The sequence below is a fragment of the Centropristis striata genome, chromosome 23, assembly GCF_030273125.1.
Source record: "Centropristis striata isolate RG_2023a ecotype Rhode Island chromosome 23, C.striata_1.0, whole genome shotgun sequence".
NCBI classification, from domain to species: domain Eukaryota; kingdom Metazoa; phylum Chordata; class Actinopteri; order Perciformes; family Serranidae; genus Centropristis; species Centropristis striata.
In genome coordinates this window covers 20,444,104-20,463,577 of record NC_081539.1, presented here as the reverse complement: position 1 = coordinate 20,463,577, position 19,474 = coordinate 20,444,104, and the positions used below count along the sequence as shown (strand labels likewise).

Below are 19,474 nucleotides of genomic sequence, written 5' to 3'. Positions count from 1 at the left end.
GCATTAAACTCGTGCAATCTGGAAGCAATAAAACTGGGATGTGCCAAGTTTTACAGATATATTAAACTAGAGTAAAAGTGCATAATCACGGACAGATGTCTCTTTACTGAGGATAGCCTTTTTTATATAATTATGTAATCATTACTGGGAACACTTTTCGTCTTATACAGTAGTTGTGCATTAGAAGGTGCATTATTGATAGATTTTACAACAACCCTAAAACATGCTCTCTGCAACCCTAAAACATTCCAGAAAAAGCTGAGATATGTTTTAAAATGTATAAATTTGAATAAAATGTAAAGTAACATTTTATTAACTTATTTAGGCTATATCTTGCAGTTTGGGAGCAACAACTACATGCAACAAATTAAAGACTGTGTTTAATTAATAATCCTCATTATTCCATCAATTATCCTCGTACTTACCCAAAAAGTATTTTGAAAGCAGGTAAATATAAGAGATAAGGGAAGACATCAAGACCCTAAGAGTTACTATAGGTCATGTGTAATTTTTTAGAGCTTTCGGTGTGAAGAAAGGAGACGAATGCACCGAGTACAAGGCTACCACCACCTAGAGAAGAAGGGGGGCACTGTCTGGCTATAAGAAACGGAAAGACGGTTTGAGAGGGAGGGAGAGAGGCAGAAAGACTGAGATAAGTTCAGCACTACGGACAGCGCACCGGAGCGCTGGAGAGGAGAAATCAGTTCAGCGGATTTGGGCTGCACACAGTCATGCCTCCTTGAATTACAGGATCATATAGTGTACAGTACAGTCGCACCCAATCGTCTCGTCCTGTGCAGGTGGCAACACGGTTGTTGTTGTTGTTGTTGTTGTTTTTGTTTTGATTATTTCGGAAATCGCTAAATAAGGAGGCGAGTTAGCTGCAGAGAGAAGTGCGTTGCGCTTGGCTTGCAAGTGCGGGCCAGCCAGTTAGTCGGCGCGATCCTTACATCATCTCGTTATTGGAGAGAGAGAGAGAGAGAGAGAGAGATAGAGAGAGAGAGAGAGAGAGAGAGAGAGAGAGGGAAAGAGAGAGAGAGAGAGAGAGAGAGAGAGACAGAGAGAGAGAGAGAGAGAGAGATACACAGAGAGAGAGAGAGAGAGAGATACACAGAGAGAGTGAGTCCGTGCAGCCAGGCTCCTCTTCGCCAGTCCTCAACTGCGAAGCGAGTCTGACGGACAGACTGGCGTTACCACCACCCCGCTGTTTTTCTGAGTGTTTCCTCTCCCTCTCCCGTTCTGCTGCGTCCACACCGGCCGTGAAGATGCACCGGCACCGTCCTGCCCGGGGATTGACGTTGTTATTGCCGGTCGCTTTGTGGATTTTCAGCCATGTCAACTGTGTGCACGGAGCTTTGCCAACAACCCGTAAGTTGTTATTCTTAATATTTTGGATGTGTGAGCGGGAGAGTGTGTATATGGGTAAGAAGCAGACTGAGCGTGTCTCTGGAGCAGAGCAGCAGAGGCAGAGAGGTGTACTTACCGGCAGGGCTGCAGGTATCCCCGCGGTGGTGCCAGCTGCGGCTCGCAGGAGCTTAAGAGCCAGGCTGCACCGGGGACAGGGAGAGGGAGCCGGGTTAACTTATGAGTTCAGACCTGCACTTATTAAGTCCACAAGATCTCTGGACCATTGATTTTAATGCCCGCGTTTTTATGCCCGTTGGGTGATTTTGATCTTGGGTTTTTAGGGCTTCCAGAAAGAGCTGGATTACTGAATGACATTTGAGTTTGTCAGTTGAGGTTTGCTTTCATTGTGCGGTTTCAATCCTGGGGCAGAGTGCATATGAGAGACAAACCGTTTGAAACCATTTCACAAATGGCTTTTTTCTTTGTCCAGCCCTTTTGGGATTTTTTGGATTAACATTATGTAAGGTCATTGTATTTGTTTTTTCAGAACATTGCAGTGGATTGTCAAAAAGAAATCCAAATATTGAGGTTTCATTGAATGTCTAAATTTGTGGGAAGAAGTTCTTCAAAATGACCCCACGGGCACTTTAAGGATTTCTCATTTTGAGCCTAGTAATTGTACAGTCTAATATAGATTATTTATAAAGTTTCAATACAATCTGAATTATTTTATTCTCCCCCCTTTTACCAGGTCCGGGCCTATTTTAGCCAATTTTATTTTTCATCAAATTGTCACCGTAAAACTGGGAGACAACTTGGAGTTTAGTTGGTAATACATACCTTAAATACAAAGGATGGATACCTGATTAAAGCCCCACATTAAAGACTTGGAATAGCCTACCCAAGCATGATCTTTTTTTAAATATAGTTATATATCTCACCTAGTAACATACTGTAATTTTTTTTTCTAAACTTGTGTTTGAATGACCTGATATTATGATATGTGGTGTGATATTTCACGTGGTAGTCTAAATTTGGAAACTTACCATCTCCTTGATATTTTTAAGCCTTAATGTGCGATTATTGAGTCCGGACCATTTTAAACCGCCCATATCTATTTGGTTATTAACCAGGAATCATCAACGCGGTTTGGTGACATTCCGATGTTGCTGACGGTGACTGAGCCGGTGTGACTGTGTGACTGATTCCTCCGGTGATCGCCAGGGCTTCCCGGGTCCCGGATGAATGTGTCCGGGGACGCGCCTCATTAATCATCCCGTCCGCCAACTGTTAGACGGCTTCGCGAGCCGCTTGCCCGTGCATGTGCGCGCACAGATTTGTCTGCGTGTGCGCGTCGGCGAGTGTTACAGAGGAGAAAAGCGAGACGGAGAGTTTGAGGAGATGAGCAGTGCGTTTTTATTTCACAGAGCTGTTGCTCATAACGGCGACCTCACAGCAAATAGGTGTCATCGTGACGAGGCTTTATTTATAAAACCTTATCGATCCCTTTATGGAAATCGTCCATCCTCTTGCTCTCGTCAATTGGCCGGTCTGACTCGGTCAGCATCAGTGTCCCCAGAGGAAGTAGAGATTCAGTGTCTTGTTAAAGGAAACTTCAGCTGCAGGCTTGAACGAGGTTGATTTAAAGATGTGTGATGAATAAAATATAAAACATTTAGACCTGTTGAATCTTTCAAGCTGGAGAGTCTAAGTGATTTCTTATCATGTAAATGTTTTTACTGAAATGTATGCAATTTAAAATTTCAGGCTACTACACAAAACTACAAGCCCCATAAATATTTAATGTATTAGCTTAAAAGACAAAACAATGTCACTTTAAACTTCTAATGCTATTTAAATTATCCTATAAAAATATCATAGAATACCATACCATTTCCACATATTTTTATTACACATCCAGTAACACTCAGTCACACTCTCACACAAAATAAAAGAATATATTTGGATAATACTGTATATGACACAACCGGAATATCAAAGTGTAGAGAAGGATCAGGGTAGGATTTGCAAGATGGAAGGCGTGTGTGTGTCTGTGTGTGAGAGTGAGAGAAAGTCATACAAACAGCAGGTTGGCTCGGACCAGCAGTTCCACCCCTGAGCTTAAATCTGAGTGTTGACTTTATCCCTCCTCAGGGACTAGATGTGTAACACTTGGGAGAATAGACAACGTCATTGTGACCAATGGTCTGAGGCATGAACTAAATAAGATTAACATTTCCACCCTACTGGGACAAACACTCACAGACTAAAAGTCAATGGGCTGGTTGACCCACTGACTGTGTGGACTCTGCCAAGCGCGCTGAAAATACTTTTAGGAGGTGTGTATACCAATGGAAAAAAGAGAGCAATAAAGAGGAAATTTATCATGTTTTGCCAGTTTGTATATGGGTTTATAGACATTTCCATGTTCATTTATATGTTCCTGCATGTATGGTTCAAAACATGATTGTAGGTTGAACAATAATCCAGGGATTTTCCTCCTCTGCAAGCTTTGCCTAAAGCATCTGTCAGTGTTATGTTGCATTTCAGCAGCACTTAATTGACTAGTACATTGATATCAATTATGGAACATCTATTGCGGTCTGACAAAGTATAACATATGCAATGATGGATACAAGCATACGAACTCAAATGTATACATAAATTACTATTTATTACTATTTACATAAATTAATATTTATTACATGAATTCAAAGGGGTGTACACAACCTTTCACACAACTGAAGACAAGTGTACACAGTGTGTAAATCTGTTTTTGCTGTAGTTAGTCTGAGACAAGGTCTAATACCAGCTACGATGGTGTTTTATGATTATCAGGACATTTATTTTCCATTGACCATTTACATCAACATGTTTCTCTGATAGAAATGGTTTATTTGGAAAATGTCTGACCTTAATATCAACTCAATGCATATTGTGTATAAAGGTGTGATAATACTGTACTTCAAGTCTATTTTATATGCACAGCTATTTGGCAAAGTCATACAATATTTATGAGTGCTAACAGTTTACTTTTAACTTTGCACCATTTCTATTTATTTCTCCCTGTGTAAAGGGCAGGGTTTACATTTTTAACATTCTCAGTGTGTGAAAAGTAAGGGATATGCCTTTAAGTCAGTGTTTTAGTGACACTGTGGGTGGCTAAGTGGGATGCCCCAAGAGCCTGTCTGATATAGAATCAGATTAGCCTTTCCTCATCTCATTAAGCGTGCCAGGCCATTTGACATAGACATCAGTCTGTTTGCACCTCCAGGGCCACACAGTGCAGGGTTTCCTGTTCTTCAATTTAATTCAGTATATACCATATGAAACATAATTAAAGTGTTTAGTTGTGAATACAAATATTCTTAGTTGAGTTTGAAGTTATTCCCGTTATATTTGACTAGGGCTTGACTAAGGGAAGCCCATTTAGCTGTAGCTTCTATAGCAAAGTGGCTGATTTTAAGGTTTGACTGGTTGTGGCCTTGGTGAAAGCAGTATTAATCATTTCTACTGTCAACAGATGAGTCACTGTGATTATTATCATATCATCAGTCGCTGTTGGAGAAATGCCATTGGTATGTGCTATAATTTTATAAGACCAACACACAAGTAAACCTGATGCCAGTTGTGAAGGCCTGTATGTTGTTTATGTGTGTGATGACTCACAGTAGGAGGTGGTTATAATAGGATTAGAGCTGGAGGAAGCAGACTGGTTTGGCTCCGATTAGATCAGCTCAATACTTGGTGTTTAGCTTTGTTTGGTCCCTGTGTATTAATATGTGCGCACCTGCCTGTATTTTGGGTGCATGTGTGTGTGTTTGTCCACATTGCTAGATTTATCATATCAGGTGACTCAGAGTAGGGAAACAAGGTCTAGTTGTTAATTGCCATTTTTCACTTCTGCTCTGTCCTCTGTCTAAATTGCTCTCTTCCCCCTGCTTTTTTTAATCTATCACATCTTCGCACTCCCTCTAATTTCAATAAATCTCCTTCAGCTTCTTTTTCTCATTCTCCTTCCAGTTCTTTCTTGCTCTTCTTGCCTGTCTTTATGCCTCATGCCTTATAAAATCCTATTCCTTTTCCCAAAACTACCCCTGATGATTCCTCTTGCTCCCTCCCACTCCTTCCCTGTTAGTTTTCTGATTCCCTGAACTCATCATTTCATTCTGCTGTTTTTGTCCTCTGTTGCCTCCTACCATTTTTTCTTGTCCCTAAATATCTCTAATTCTCTCTATCTGTATTTGGCTCTTCTCAGTGGTTTTTTCATCTGGCCATAATCACTTTCCTCCCTCCTTGTATTTTTCATCTTCTTTTCTTATCTAACCATTCCCTCTCCTCACAATCTGATCCCCTGTCGTTCCACTTTTGATTACTAATATGTTTGATAAAAAAGTCCCCACTAGCCACTTTTCAAGGGAGTAATGTGATGCGTCTTTTGCATGGTCAAGCAAAGCAGCACCTACTTTGTGTGTTCACTGAAACAACCAGACTGACATGGATCACAACCAAAGATACAGAGCCACTCTGTGTTCTCAACCTTCAGTTTCATACAGCTCTTAAAATTTGCTTGCCCCTCATATTATGAATATTTTATCCCACTAAAACATGAATTCATGGCAGTGCTTTTGAAATAAAAATGCTTGACCTATAAGCCACTGCTTTCCAAAAAGCACTTTATTTTCATAGCACAAGGAATCAGAATTGCTTCATTTCACAGCAGCCCATATTAAATGAGTATGAATTGGACTTGAAAAGGATATCTTAACAACTTGCATGGTAACACATTATGATATTATGATACAAAAGTTAACTGGAAAACCTTAACCTTTGAATCTTTCAATGCAATTATCTTTAAACAATCACAGAGTTAATAACTCACGAAAACATTACACAATACAAAGAGGCTCATTGCTGAGTTTCACATCTGTGTTATAGATCACAAGCATAGCAAACATCTAAAAGTAATAAACCAATTGTCAGAGCCAGAGCACCATGACTGTTGCCTTTTTCCCCCTTTTCCTGTCAGCTTCATACTTGGACTGTTGTTTTGGTCTCCTTGAAGAATTGAAATTTCTCTCTTGAAAATGAATGCTACTGCGAGGCTATCTATGTTTCATCATGGGAGCAAGGCCACAGTGATACAAATGTGCACTGACAACTCATGCAGCATAATTCCCCTAACAATGTCAGTAACGTACCATGCACACACACTCCCACACACACAGAGGCTCACACCATGCGGATCACATGGACTACCTCTCTTTGCTGCTCTGCCCTCCTCTGCCCTGCTTAGACACACACACACACACACACACACACACACACACACACACAAACATGTCATGCTATTGACTTGGCATGCATTAATTGGAAATGGAACCCCCATAATTGCATAATCCTACATTTAAAGATACACATAATGTATGTGCATGCATGATGCTGCATGGCACACTCTTTGTGTGTGTATGTGTGTGTGTGTGTGTGTGTGTGTGTGTGTGTGTGTGCGCGCGTGCGCAAATGTGCAGAATCTGAAAGTTATTCTAGTGGAATGTGTTCTCATTAGAACCCGTCAGAATCTGTCCACCTCGTTAGACAAGGGTCTCTGAGATGGAGAGTAGGCTGGCAGAAAAGGATGAGGAAGAGAGAAGAACAAGAGAAGAGGCGGCGTTTATCAGAAAAGAGAGAAGGATGAGGAGAGACAGCCCGAGGAAAGATGGTCAGGAGGCAAGGATTTTCTCTGACACCTTGTCATTCAATATTACTGTTGTTATTATAATCTGAAGCTGCATCAGAGAGCAGCCTTGCATTAGTCAGAAAATGGACTGTGCTGTGTCACCTAATACTGCACTTCACTTTGGTGATACCTGGGTTTTTTTTTTTTACAACTCGAGTGATCATATAACAACCTCTATGACTGCTTTTTCAGTTGATGTGAATATCCACTTAAAATCCACTTATTGTACAACATCATCACCATTGCCATCATCATAGTCATAGTCATCATCATCGTCATCTTTATCACTTTAAATTTGTCTCTACAAAGCTTGTGTAGTTGACATCATGCAATGCCACATTCAACAGTCAAATCACCATATTGGCAAGAAAGCCAGAATGTTGCTGTGCCTACGACTGCTTGCAGATAGTGTCTTAGCCTGTTGTATTTATACAGAGTGAACATAGTGGATAGCTAGAAAAATCAGGGATGAGTAAATAGAGAGCATTTATTGGTTTACTAAAGATCTGAGAGCCACTCAGTCTTTAGAAATATATTCAGATAGTGATAATGTTAACGCTTGATAAATTGAAGATAACATTACAAACAAAAAAGGAGCTAACCTGAGAATCTTAACGTTTCAGCAGCTCTGTTTGTGCTACAGGATTTCAGTTTATAAATCCACTGAGAGCCATTTAAGTTGGGCAGTGAACCTGCCCCATCAGCACTGTGTAGAGAGGTTTAGATGATAATTTGTCTTCCCAGTCTTTGAAACTTCTGAACCTTATCAAAAACTACTGTGGATGTTGCACATGTACAATGAAGCAATAATCTGCATATGCAATGCCTGTTTGTTTTCTTTTGCTGACCAAACCTGTGGGAAACCAAACTGAGCAAGCCTTTGCACCCTTTTTATAGTTTATTTTTTCTGAGTTTAAAATAGGCAAAGGGGTCTCCCAAAGCTGTGCAGAATGACATTTAAATGTTGTGTGTTTGCCTGAAATGTACCAGTTAAATCACCAAGAGGAAGCTAATAGATAGGGTACAACATCTGGCCTAAAATTATTTAGGAAGAATGCCAGAATTGAGCTGCACCAGAATACTGGAGATTTTAGAAAGAGCAGGTAAAAGCAGTTTAAGTGATCCTGTCCAACATATTTAGTGTCAAAAGCAGTCTATGGGAACCTGACCCAAATCATCAATGTCAAAAGCAGCACAGAGTAAAACTGGGCAGTCACCTCTGTCAGTGGCAGGGAGAAGGCTTAGACACACTGACTAGAGCGTAAAGTGTTATAACCGTTGTACATGCTTTTGAAGTACATCCAGTGCTAGAGGGCATCACAGTAAATAAATAAAGTTGCTAGTGCAACAGTGCGTACATGATCCCTCACTGGCATCCCACCAACAACTGCCGATCATGTTCAATGTAGCTGGCCAGGCTTACCTTGCATGGCAGCTGGATTCTCGCAACATTGCTGGATCATGAGATCTTAAAACCAACTTGTCAGCCTTCAAGTAATGCATTCGTGTCTAAACAACTAATCGTTTAAAACAACAATAGCGGCTCCTACAGAGTTTGGCGTAGATGCTCCATGAGCATCAATGATAGAAAAATTGGAGTGTGCTTCTTCATTGAAAGAAGAGAAAAAGACAACACTGAAGGCTTTTGGTCTTCTCCTGATGGAGAAGATGGTGTGTGATGGTAATAGACAGATGGCTCATCCAATCAGCTGCTAGGTATTTTATGTGTGTCCTTTTCCAAACAGTTTCCAAAGAAGGCTTCTCAGATTGTGCTGCATAGCAAACCATCAGGTGGTTTCAGGTTATGGCCAAGTTGCAGCCAGGGACTCAATCTGAAGTGCTTTCATGTCGTGTTTCTGTTGTATCAGCCACATTCAGCAGTGTTGTAAAATTTCTAATAATTGCACATTTTTGTTCATGCAAGATTTGACTGAAAATCTATATTAATACTAGAGGCACCAAATTACATGGCAGAATATGACAATGACATCAATGTGTTATTGTTTGTTTTAATTATCATTGATAAATGTAGAGCATTTATTGAAATGTGCTGCATGTTTTAATTTTAGTGGCAAGCTATTGCTTTAGTACAGTACATATTGCTGTTTTAAGCACCACCTCTCATCAGTCATTGATTGATTTCATATTTGAACTTGGAACTGGGGGTGGGTGATATGGCCCTAAAAGATTATCACGAGTGTTTTTGCGATAACGATATACTTGACCATATTAAAAAATACTGAAAAATATACAGAAAAATATTTTTTAGTCTGTATAAATAAATAAAAATCGTACAACAAAGCCGGGAGAAAATTTGGTACATTTTATAGTACAATGTGATCAATCTCATCCATTTTGAGAGCTAAATGTAAGCAAACACCTCACATAACATTTTTCATAGTCAACAGGGTTTTCCACTAGGACATGGAGCAGCCAGACTTTGTGGACTAGCGACATTTTTTTCATAAAAACCCAAATTTGGTGCCTCTCACACATTATAATGCAACTATTACATCATATACACTGATCTTAATCATTGTCTATTTTAATTAATTATTGTAAAGAAGAATAAGGGTTCTTCTATGTTTTATTTAAGGCATCTTATTTTGACAGTCTTCTTGTGAATTCTGTGGTGGATTCTGTGCTTTTATTTTGAAAGCTGTTTTGTTTAGCGACAGGAAGTAAAAGTAGCTTTTTGTGATTAAAACAACTTTAATTGTTGTTAAACGACATAATGCAACAGTGTGTTTGGGCCCTTTGGACCTCTGACGGCCCGTACAGATTGATAGTGTTTAGATTGGCGCGCGCACACGCAGAAGCACACGGAGAGAAGGTAGGCACGGCAGCTTTCTGTGCTTGTGTTTAAATGTGGGAATGCGCGCGCATGTCTCGGAGGAGGATGGAGAGGTGGAGGTGGTGTGACAATGTGCTGAGCAGAGACAAAACGCAAAATAACTTGATATTATGAATAGTGTAGGCTACATATACTTTCAGTAGTTTGAAATGTGACGTTAGTGCAGCACATGAGACTATAGCGGGCCGCCACAGTCTAGGTCATTAATGGGAAATCCTTACACCGCTATGTCAAGAAGTAGGAATGTTGCCAATATCATGATATGCATTTTTTTTTACCCATAAAAAAACATACCGGTGTAATCGTGAACGATACGATATGGCACACCCTTTATACAGTCTATGGGCACACCCCTACTTGGAACCAGGTTTTGTGACTGGGTGCAGTAGTTGGGTTTGCTCCGAGTTCTCTTGCCACACGGAGGCAGTAAACATCTCAGTGGTCAGTTGTGGGAATGCTCTCCATACCATTATTTTTTGTTGAATTGTTTGCTTTGTGTTTAGTTTAAATCCAAGCTGACTTTTCTGCATCTAATGTCCTACTAGTAATGAACTATTGATGGAAATATAATGATATCTGTTCTCATTTTTTTTTTAAATAATGAAATAATAAAACTGCTTTAAGAGAGAGATTAGTGTAGAGATTATTAACTTTAAGAGATTAGTGTCATACTGTGAACTTTACAATGTTACAATTTGATTTAGCAGCCACTATTATCAAAAGCTAAGTACATATCAGAGTTGATCCAACAGAGTCAAAGATGTAGCCATACTTTATGTGATGCACTTCTAATAGGGCTATGTATTGGTAAGAATTCAGTAATAGGATATCTATTGATACAGTGGTTATAACTTAATATATCGCAATATTGCAATACTGCAAGCAAGGCAACATTTTTCACTTTATACATTCATGATGCACCCTTAAACTACTTCCTGTCTCAGTTTACATTGTTACATTGGAGTAGAACAATTAAATGGCTGAAGATAGATTACAGAACTGCTATCTATCGGTCTAGGTTTAAACACAGCCAGAAACGAATCACTGTCTGTGCACCAATATTTGTAAGTAATCTATTAATTATAGATTGAAAATGTTTTTGAGATTTGATACTGCATCACAAAAGTATAAATGGCTATCTTTAAAGAATCACTTGATTTTTCTTGATATTAGATATAAAAGTATCAGTTTCCCACAACACTGCAAAAGAGATGTTGATGCCATGGAAAACACTGATTAATCATACATACATTATTCAGTCATAGACAGTGCATTACATAGTGAGAACAGGGACTTAATGAGACTTTGAGCTAAGTACATTAAATAATTAGTTATTGCTCATGTAAAAATAATCAGCATACATTACTTAGTCATTAGCCTAGAGTCTGCCATTGATCTAGCAATATAAAGCAGTAATCCTTGAATTATGTAAAGTCCCACTGAATTTATTGTCAATGGATAATAAAACTGTTGCTCATGCTTTACTCTCTCTTTGAGTTTAACCTATATTCTGTAATATTAACTCTTACATCTGCACATGCCTGATGGCTAACATGATGATTCTGGGGATTATTATGTAAAAGCTGCAGCACAACATCTGTCTAACTGCCATTAACACGCATGCAGGCACATGCACGCACGCACGCACGCACGTACCATATCTTCGACTTTCTCTCCATGGGTTGTTGTCACTGTATAAGTACAGTAGGTAACTTAGTCAAAATGTGTGTATATGTGTGTGTGAGAGAGCGAGAGTTTGTGCGTTTGTCAGACCGTGCATGTTCGTTCATGTGCGTATGCACAAGTCCCTTTCTGTCATAATGGATGTTGGAAATCTAGCCACCAGCTCATGTGGAAGAGTGCGGTGGAAAAGGGCATTGTGCCGCAGCTAAGACAAATGTTGTTATTACTCTCAGCCTTTGCATTCAATTTGTTTTTTAAGCCGCTTGAATACCCCATTTACAGCCCAAGATTAAGTGAATTAATCTTTGGGCTACTTCCATTGAAGCAACTCTCCTCCTTTTTCTTTTTAGACCCAGAGGAAAACCACAGGGGCAGATTGGGAACATACTGTAGCCAGCCAGTCACTTGGAAAACATAACCTCTGTGTTTCTGTGTGTATCTCTATTTCAAGCAGTGAAGCTACAATGTACACATAGAATAGAACAGTATAGAATAGAATAGAATAGAAATACTTTATTAAGCCCCACAGGGAAATTGTGTTTGTCACAGCAGCTCCCAAACGACAAGTCAGACAGAAATGACAAGAGAAGAGAAAAACATTTGAACACTATACATATGGTCACATCAAAAGAGAAAAACTTTAACACTATACACTTTAAAATTTAACACCATATATTACAGAAGATAAGAGAATAATTAAATATGAGTTAAATAAAACCAGTGACAGTAAAATAAAAAACAAGTAACCTTAAACTAAAAAAACAAGTAACTGTTAAATAAAAAATACTTTAAAAAAATCAGTGCAAGCAATTTATAAACCTAAAACCTTATAAGAGTTTGTATTTATGGGAGACTGTACAGAGCAGAGACACTGATTGTTTAAAGTGCAGTATGCATGTGAGGGAACGTATTTATTGCACAAACAAGATCGGAAGCTATTGGACCTGATTTGGAGTATCTCATATTTCCAGGGAGGAGTTGTAGAGACTGATGCTCACAGGTAGGAAAGACTTCCTGTTCTCTCAGAGCATCTTGGAGCCAGTAGTCTCTGACTGAAGGTGCTCCTGAGTCTATCCAGCACCTCATGGAGTGGTGCATGACTGTGTGCATGACTTGGTGTGTGTGTGTGTGTGTGTGTGTGTGTGTGTGTGTGTGTGTGTGTGTGCGCGCGCGCGCGCATGTGCGTGTTTTATCGTAGAAATAAAATAAAATAATAAAGAAAGGGGCAGGCAAACTGGAGTTGTCTGCCTTGTTGGAGACAACAAGCAAACTACAACATTTAAAATCTGCTTTCAGTAATCTGCTTTTCAGACTTTTGCTTAGTGAAAAATAGAGTTGTGACTGTGTTGTTATGTATGCATGGATCCATGGCTCTGGTGCCCTGTGCTAGATGGACAAATGTTTTTTTTGTGTTTCCTGGGTGTGCTTGAATGACCATGTGCATGTTTCTTTTTGTTTGGTTGCATGCATTGTGGGCACATAGTCTTGTGAAGCGTGTGTGTGTGTGTGTGTGTGTGTGTGTGTGTGTGTTTGTGTGGATGGGCTCAGTGAGGAGGAAACAGTGGTTAAGGTGCAGAGTAATTGGGATGTCAGACAGGCCTGGTCTCTTGCAATCTTGGAACAACCTCTAGAGAAAAAATCATGGTTGACTTTGTTTGGTACTCTCAACTGTGTGTGTGTGTGTGTGTGTGTGTGTTCGTGTGTGATAAGATAAACTACTCAAAACAGAGGAGTAGGCTTCCACATTGTGAAGAAAGCAAAAATCTGCTTTAAAACAGAACCATCTCAAAGTAGCACAAGGAAACAATCAAGAGGGAGGATCAGAGCAGGAAGGTGGTGGCGATTGTAACAGAGGAGAAATAGCCATAAAATAAACATTTACTACATTTACCTACAGTGTACTTTTTAGTTTGTCCATGAATAAATTCTGCGACTCCTTAAGACCAACATTGGAAGCTGTGTTCATAGCTGTTATGAGGCTTAAGCTAGGTTTGCTCCATTTAACAAAGTAACATTTATTATTAATAATAAATAAATAATTAATAAAAATAACACAACAACACTTTAGATGAGTAATCGAAGATAACAACTTGTTGAATATAGCATAATTATATTGTTGAATTCATTTAATGAAAGAGGTCCTCAATTATTTAACATTTAATATCCAGGAAGTCATAGTACAGACACCACCACTGACTATCTCTGTAATAATTTGTCCACAGTTAAGCACAAGACTATACAGGCTCAAGCCATAAACTGAACCTTGTCCTATTTTCACAAGCTTTGTAATCTAAATATTAAAGGTATTGATTAAAACGTCTAAAGCTGATGAATTTAGATTCTTGATTGATATAGAAGAAATTTAAACTGGAATTATGCAAAACTTAAAACTGATGTGAGCCATGAGAGAGTAGAAGAAGAAGAAGAAGTATAACTTGTCAGGAAAGTTAAAAGATGTGTTACCATTTTTTGTTACCAAGCTTAGAAAATCCATGTATTTTACCAACTCCGGGAATCAATCACCAATGCAACTAAACCATTTTTCACCTTCTATCTAATTTTCACTAACATATGCAGTGAAATGCTGCACTGTACGCTGTAGAACAGGCAGACATTAGCAGGCTGAAATGACAAAACAAAACAAAAAATCTGATTTGATCATCTTTGTTGTTGGCCCTATCCTTATCCTATCCTATCACCTCTGGACATCACAAGTAATTTTGCTTGTGTACTGTTGCTTGTGTGCATGTACATCATATGTTCTGGAAATCTATTTTACAAAGTCTATACAGCAAACCACTTGCCTTGGCTTTAACATATATTTGTATGTATAGTGTGTGTGGGGTGGTGGTGAAGAGCTGCTTCAGGTGGTCATATTCTTTTATGTGTTGAATGTTTGTAGCAAGGACTAGGTGTATGTGTAGGTTTAGACACTTGTGTAATAAACAATAGCTTTGTGTGTATTAGATGGAGAAAAAGAGAGAGTTGAGGCAAGATGTGGATGTGGATGTGGTCCATTAGCTCAGGTTCAAGGTGCTGTTACAGTGTAAGCTAAGATTAGTCAGACAGGGGTCACTGCTTCCTCTTTATACCTTTCTTTCACCTGCCTCCTCTCTGCTTTCTTCTATATTTTTCTTTCGCTGTGACTTTTTCTCCCTCTCTTGGTCCTCATCTGTCTTTGTCTATGTGCTCTCCACTCTCCTTTTCTCATTTCTCTCTTTCGTGCCTCAGACTGTTTTATTCACTCAGGTTGCCTCTTAGTCTTAGCCACTTCATTCTTCTTTCTCTCTATTTAATGTCACCTTGTTTCTGTCTATTTTCACGTTGCTTCCCCATTCATATCTTGGTCATCAGACTTTCCTTAACCATTTTGTCTCTCCTTATCTTGCTGTCTATACGACTCTCCTCTTTATGTTTTTTCCACCTCCCTCTCAAGCTGTCTAGATGACCAGCTTTAAACAACACTGGCACAACAGTTACATTGACTTGACAAGTTACAGAATGGCTTCAGTTCTCCTTAGAAGGCCTTCACAGATTGAACTTTATTCAGCCTGTTCTCCCCTCAAAAATGGCAATATAGGTCGTTTGTACAGGCAGAGAATTATGAGCTATATTGAGGTATTTCACCGACCGCTGCAATGGGTGGTTGGGTTAAGCAAAGGGCGGACTTTCACTGAAGAGAGTGGGGTTTGTGTCCCGAGAACAGTGATTTTTTAAGCTACGCTGTTTGTGTAAGTTACGTTAATCACGTTTTCAAACGTAACCTATGTTTTTAATGCAACTTGCGCTAGTCACGTGACCCTTATAACTACTTCACTTCCAGCATTTACGTACATTTATTTACTGTTTAAACTGTCTTTTATAACGCCTTACCAGGACGTTTGTTTTCATAAACCTAGGTCAGTGGTTTTACAACATAATTCCACAGAAACTGCAGCCTTTTTTTACAACTAATCTCTATATAACAGGCCATTGAATGGGCTGATATCAACGCACTGGACCTACTAGATGGTGAAGCAGACCCCCACCATCTGAAACTTGAGGGAATGATAACAGCTGATAGATGCCCATATGATATCATCCGAATCAGGTGAATTAGACAGGAAAAAAATAAAAGAAAGCCGCTATAGCAGCAGTTCATGAATGTTATCACTACTATTTTGCTTTTGTGTGCACAAAAAAACATAATTGACAAACCGTATCGTTGTATACGCTGTATCGTGAGCATAGACTGTATAAATAATGGATGTGGTGACTATGACATCACCCATTGGTTTGTGGACTGCCCGTTGGAAGCATCGAGTTCAGCGTTAAGGGAGCAGACCATATTTGGACTGTGGAGGAGCGAGAGGGATCTGACAACACTGACTACACGCCTCTCTACACCACTGGCAACCTGAATGAGAGAAGTCGCTGCTAATCCATGTTAGCATTAACTGGCGCATTAACTGGGATGTTAGTTTTGGCTAGCAAAAACAAAAACAAAATATGTATGTTACTTACCGTATTTTCCGGACTATAAGTCGCTCCGGAGTACAAGTCGCACCCCCGGCCAAACTATTAAAAAAAAACTGCGACTTATAGTCCGGAAAATACGGTACCTCAGAAAAATGAACAGTGACTCCCAGTGATACTGGAGTATCTGTTAGTCCAACCAAATGCTGAACAAGACATTTTTAATAAAACATTTTTAATAACAAACAAACTGTTATTACGTAAAAAAACACTGTGCAAGGGTCAAAGTCATGAGACCAGACCGGTCTCATGTCCTTTTTTTATATCTATATAACGTTATATATAACTTTATTGACACTTTGCTGTGGATACGCATTGTTCTGCTTCTCTCCTGATGACAGCTCGCCTTGTTAGTGACCTGTCAATCACAGGTAACCACGCCCCAAATGATACGATTCTTCATCTTCTATTTTCTTCTAAATGGTGCCATTATTTACACGATTAACATCTAATTGTCTTGAAGAAGATTTTCAACTGGCAATTGAGACCATAGTGTTGTCCTAAAAAAAAATTCTGAGGTAATAAATCAAGTGAGTTTTTCTCATTTTGGATTGAAATTAATGGACAGAAATGTTGTTGCAGCCACACTTAACACCCCCTGCTGGATTTTTGTGAGAATGCTGGCTTAAGGCACTTTCTGGTTTGCCTCCCTGCTCAGACCCGAAGGTTGCCGCCTGATCGCGAGATGCGATACGTACATGCGTGTTGTGAAATGTAAACTGTGATATGCACCTATGTCGTAATTGGTTTTACTGACACATGACTTCTTCTGTTGTTTAGGTTGGAGAATTTGTTGGCTTTATTGTGCGTGGAATATTTTGGACTGAAATATCTCTAAAAGAAATCAACAACAGATGTAACACGTCAGATAACTGATTGGCACAGTCAGACAGCTTGCTAATAGAGAAACCATAAATATGACTTCTGTGGTCTGTGTCTCCGATGTTGGTGGGGAGCATTTTCCAAGCAGTAGAAGCTCTATAAAGAACCGTTTTCATCATAACATTTTATTGTGGACTAGGGACCACAGCTGATCAGTGCTCACTTCACACGCTCACGTCTTATACCAATCTCTCATCATCTCATTTGCTAGCAATGTCAGCATGGGGAATGTCTCCAAGGCAGAGAACATTAGCCAGTTCATTTGGAAAATTTTAACTATAGAAACACTCTCATTAAGTTTTGTGGAAGTAGAAATCTTTTGTGAGCTTATGCTGTTTCCTGAGCAGGAGTACAAACTACCATTGCAGTGAACAATTACCATGAAAGTATGCTAAAGGTATAACCCTAACACCTACCTTTTCGCCAACCATTTCCTCTTGGATGTTGATTTCAGATGTCTTATTCTTCCTCATAAGTTTTTTGCGAACGTCTTTTTCTATATTCGATTGTTGTATAGCTTGCATTTGAGTAGCCAATAATTTACTCTACCTCTGTACTTACAGGCTCAATTAAATGTGTGTCAGCTGCTTGAACTCTTTTAGGTTAGGAACTGTGGCCAATGAATTAATCCATGAACCAGAATCTGCTTGTGAAAAATAGAGTAAAAGTCCTTAGTTCTTAAAAGTTCTTTGGGTACTGCAAAATGTTTCTGAATAGGACTATACAATGTATGTTTCTTTGTCTGGCATCAACACTCTTCCCACACACAGTACAGTCTGTTAATATGCTCTCCAGCAATAATTCTGGATAATCCTGACCTTCGTGAAAGAGGTCAAAATACTAATTAATATTTGCTGTGTGAGTTTATTAAGAATGAGCTTAATTTCGAGCAGCTGAAAGTGCCACAAAGACAATATTAAAGACAGCAGCACAGCTGTAGATTGAGTTAGGTCAATCCTTTAGCAGCTCAGTTGATTAATTTGGAATTTTATTAATTCCCCATTAAACTGTTGGTTAATGAGTGTGGAACACTGAAAAACTAGGTATGCCTCCCATTTCCAAAATCGTGATCCCAAATGGAAACATTTTTGGGAATTAGTTTTAATGTCATTACCCAATAAATACTCATCCTGTCTGCTGGCATCTCCATCAGTTGTCTAGAGATGAAATGATGGTGGCCAACATAGAGGGGATTACAGCATGGCTGATCGCAGATCAGTTTCAGTTCTTTAATCTGTGTCTGGGACGAGCAGAGATGCTGACTGAGTACACAGCAGCAGAGAGAAGAACACACACACACACACACACACACAAATAGGCAGGCGGGCAGACAGGAAACATCAAATCTGATTTATAGATTTATCTACTCAGCCAGCACCCTACCATGCCCCTGTATTTCAGCAGCTTGGGTGATGGATAGAATATGTAAGCATCCTGATTCCTGTGCGCACGTCTGACTGTGGATGGGATAGTGAATGTGTGTATGTGTGTGTGCATGCATGTGCACATACCCGTGTAAGTTTGTCTGCACAGGTTTCTCCATGTGTTGTTTGGGGAGTGCACAATCACACGCGACATCGACTTACACTCACATACACACATACAGTGCAGCAGAACTCTTCTTTGCTTTTTACTAAGGAGGCAGAAAAGTGAGCTATCGATTGACTGTGAGAGCGGAGTAGAGGCGAATGCTCTTTGCCATTCTTTGAAGGACACGTTGCAAAGTGCTGCCCTAAAAGCTCAGTGTGGGGTCTGATTCTTTGGCTGGATGTGCAGCTAGTGTCATCTGTGCATCGAGGTGTGTAGTTGAGTCTTTATTTTCCCTTGTGGTCAATGGCATAGACAGTTCGTTGTCCTAGCAGATCACAGTGGCCTGTAGAGCAAAAAATATCTTTATTTTATATTTTTGTTATTCACTTTTTAGTTTTAGAATAATTTCCTCCCATCCATGCTGCTCATCTCATAGCTGTTTAATTGAATAATCTTTGGGTGTTAAGTATGCTCGGGCTGTCATTATCTTTATCATTGTTTTTATAATATATCTGACTACTTATTTAATACTTAATTCATTTATCAACTTACCTTAGTTTCATTTTTAAACACAACAACAACAAAAACAACAACAACAACAACAACAACAACAACAACTGTTTAATCATTGCCGTTATGACAATGGTGTGTTGACATTACTTCATAATGAAACAAAGATGGTCTATTACTGAGTTTCTCAGTCCATTGTTTTGTGGGTCAGTAGTTTAATTGTTTAATACATATTCAGCCTTGTTCAAATGTCAATGGTTTTGTGGTTTTGTATGTGAATTGATAATAATAGTCAGTTCACATTTAGTGTTTTACACAAAACAGGCACAAAATAAGCAAACTGTTCTTAAATAGAAAAACACCATTCACACTGAATTTGCACAATTAATAAGCCAATATGAATGACAGTCAGTAGT

The 19,474-nt window shown here is 39.2% G+C and overlaps 1 protein-coding gene across 1 annotated transcript in view; it reads left to right on the top strand.

Annotated features, from left to right (window-relative positions):
* Positions 1-1,207: 1,207 nt before the first annotated feature.
* cntnap2a (contactin associated protein 2a) overlaps positions 1,208-19,474 on the top strand; it is a 350,626-nt gene continuing 332,359 nt past the window's right edge. The window contains exon 1 of the mRNA XM_059327332.1: positions 1,208-1,368. Within this exon, the coding sequence (XP_059183315.1) occupies positions 1,266-1,368 (103 nt within the window). The 5' untranslated portion in view covers positions 1,208-1,265. The remainder of the gene's footprint in view (positions 1,369-19,474) is intronic.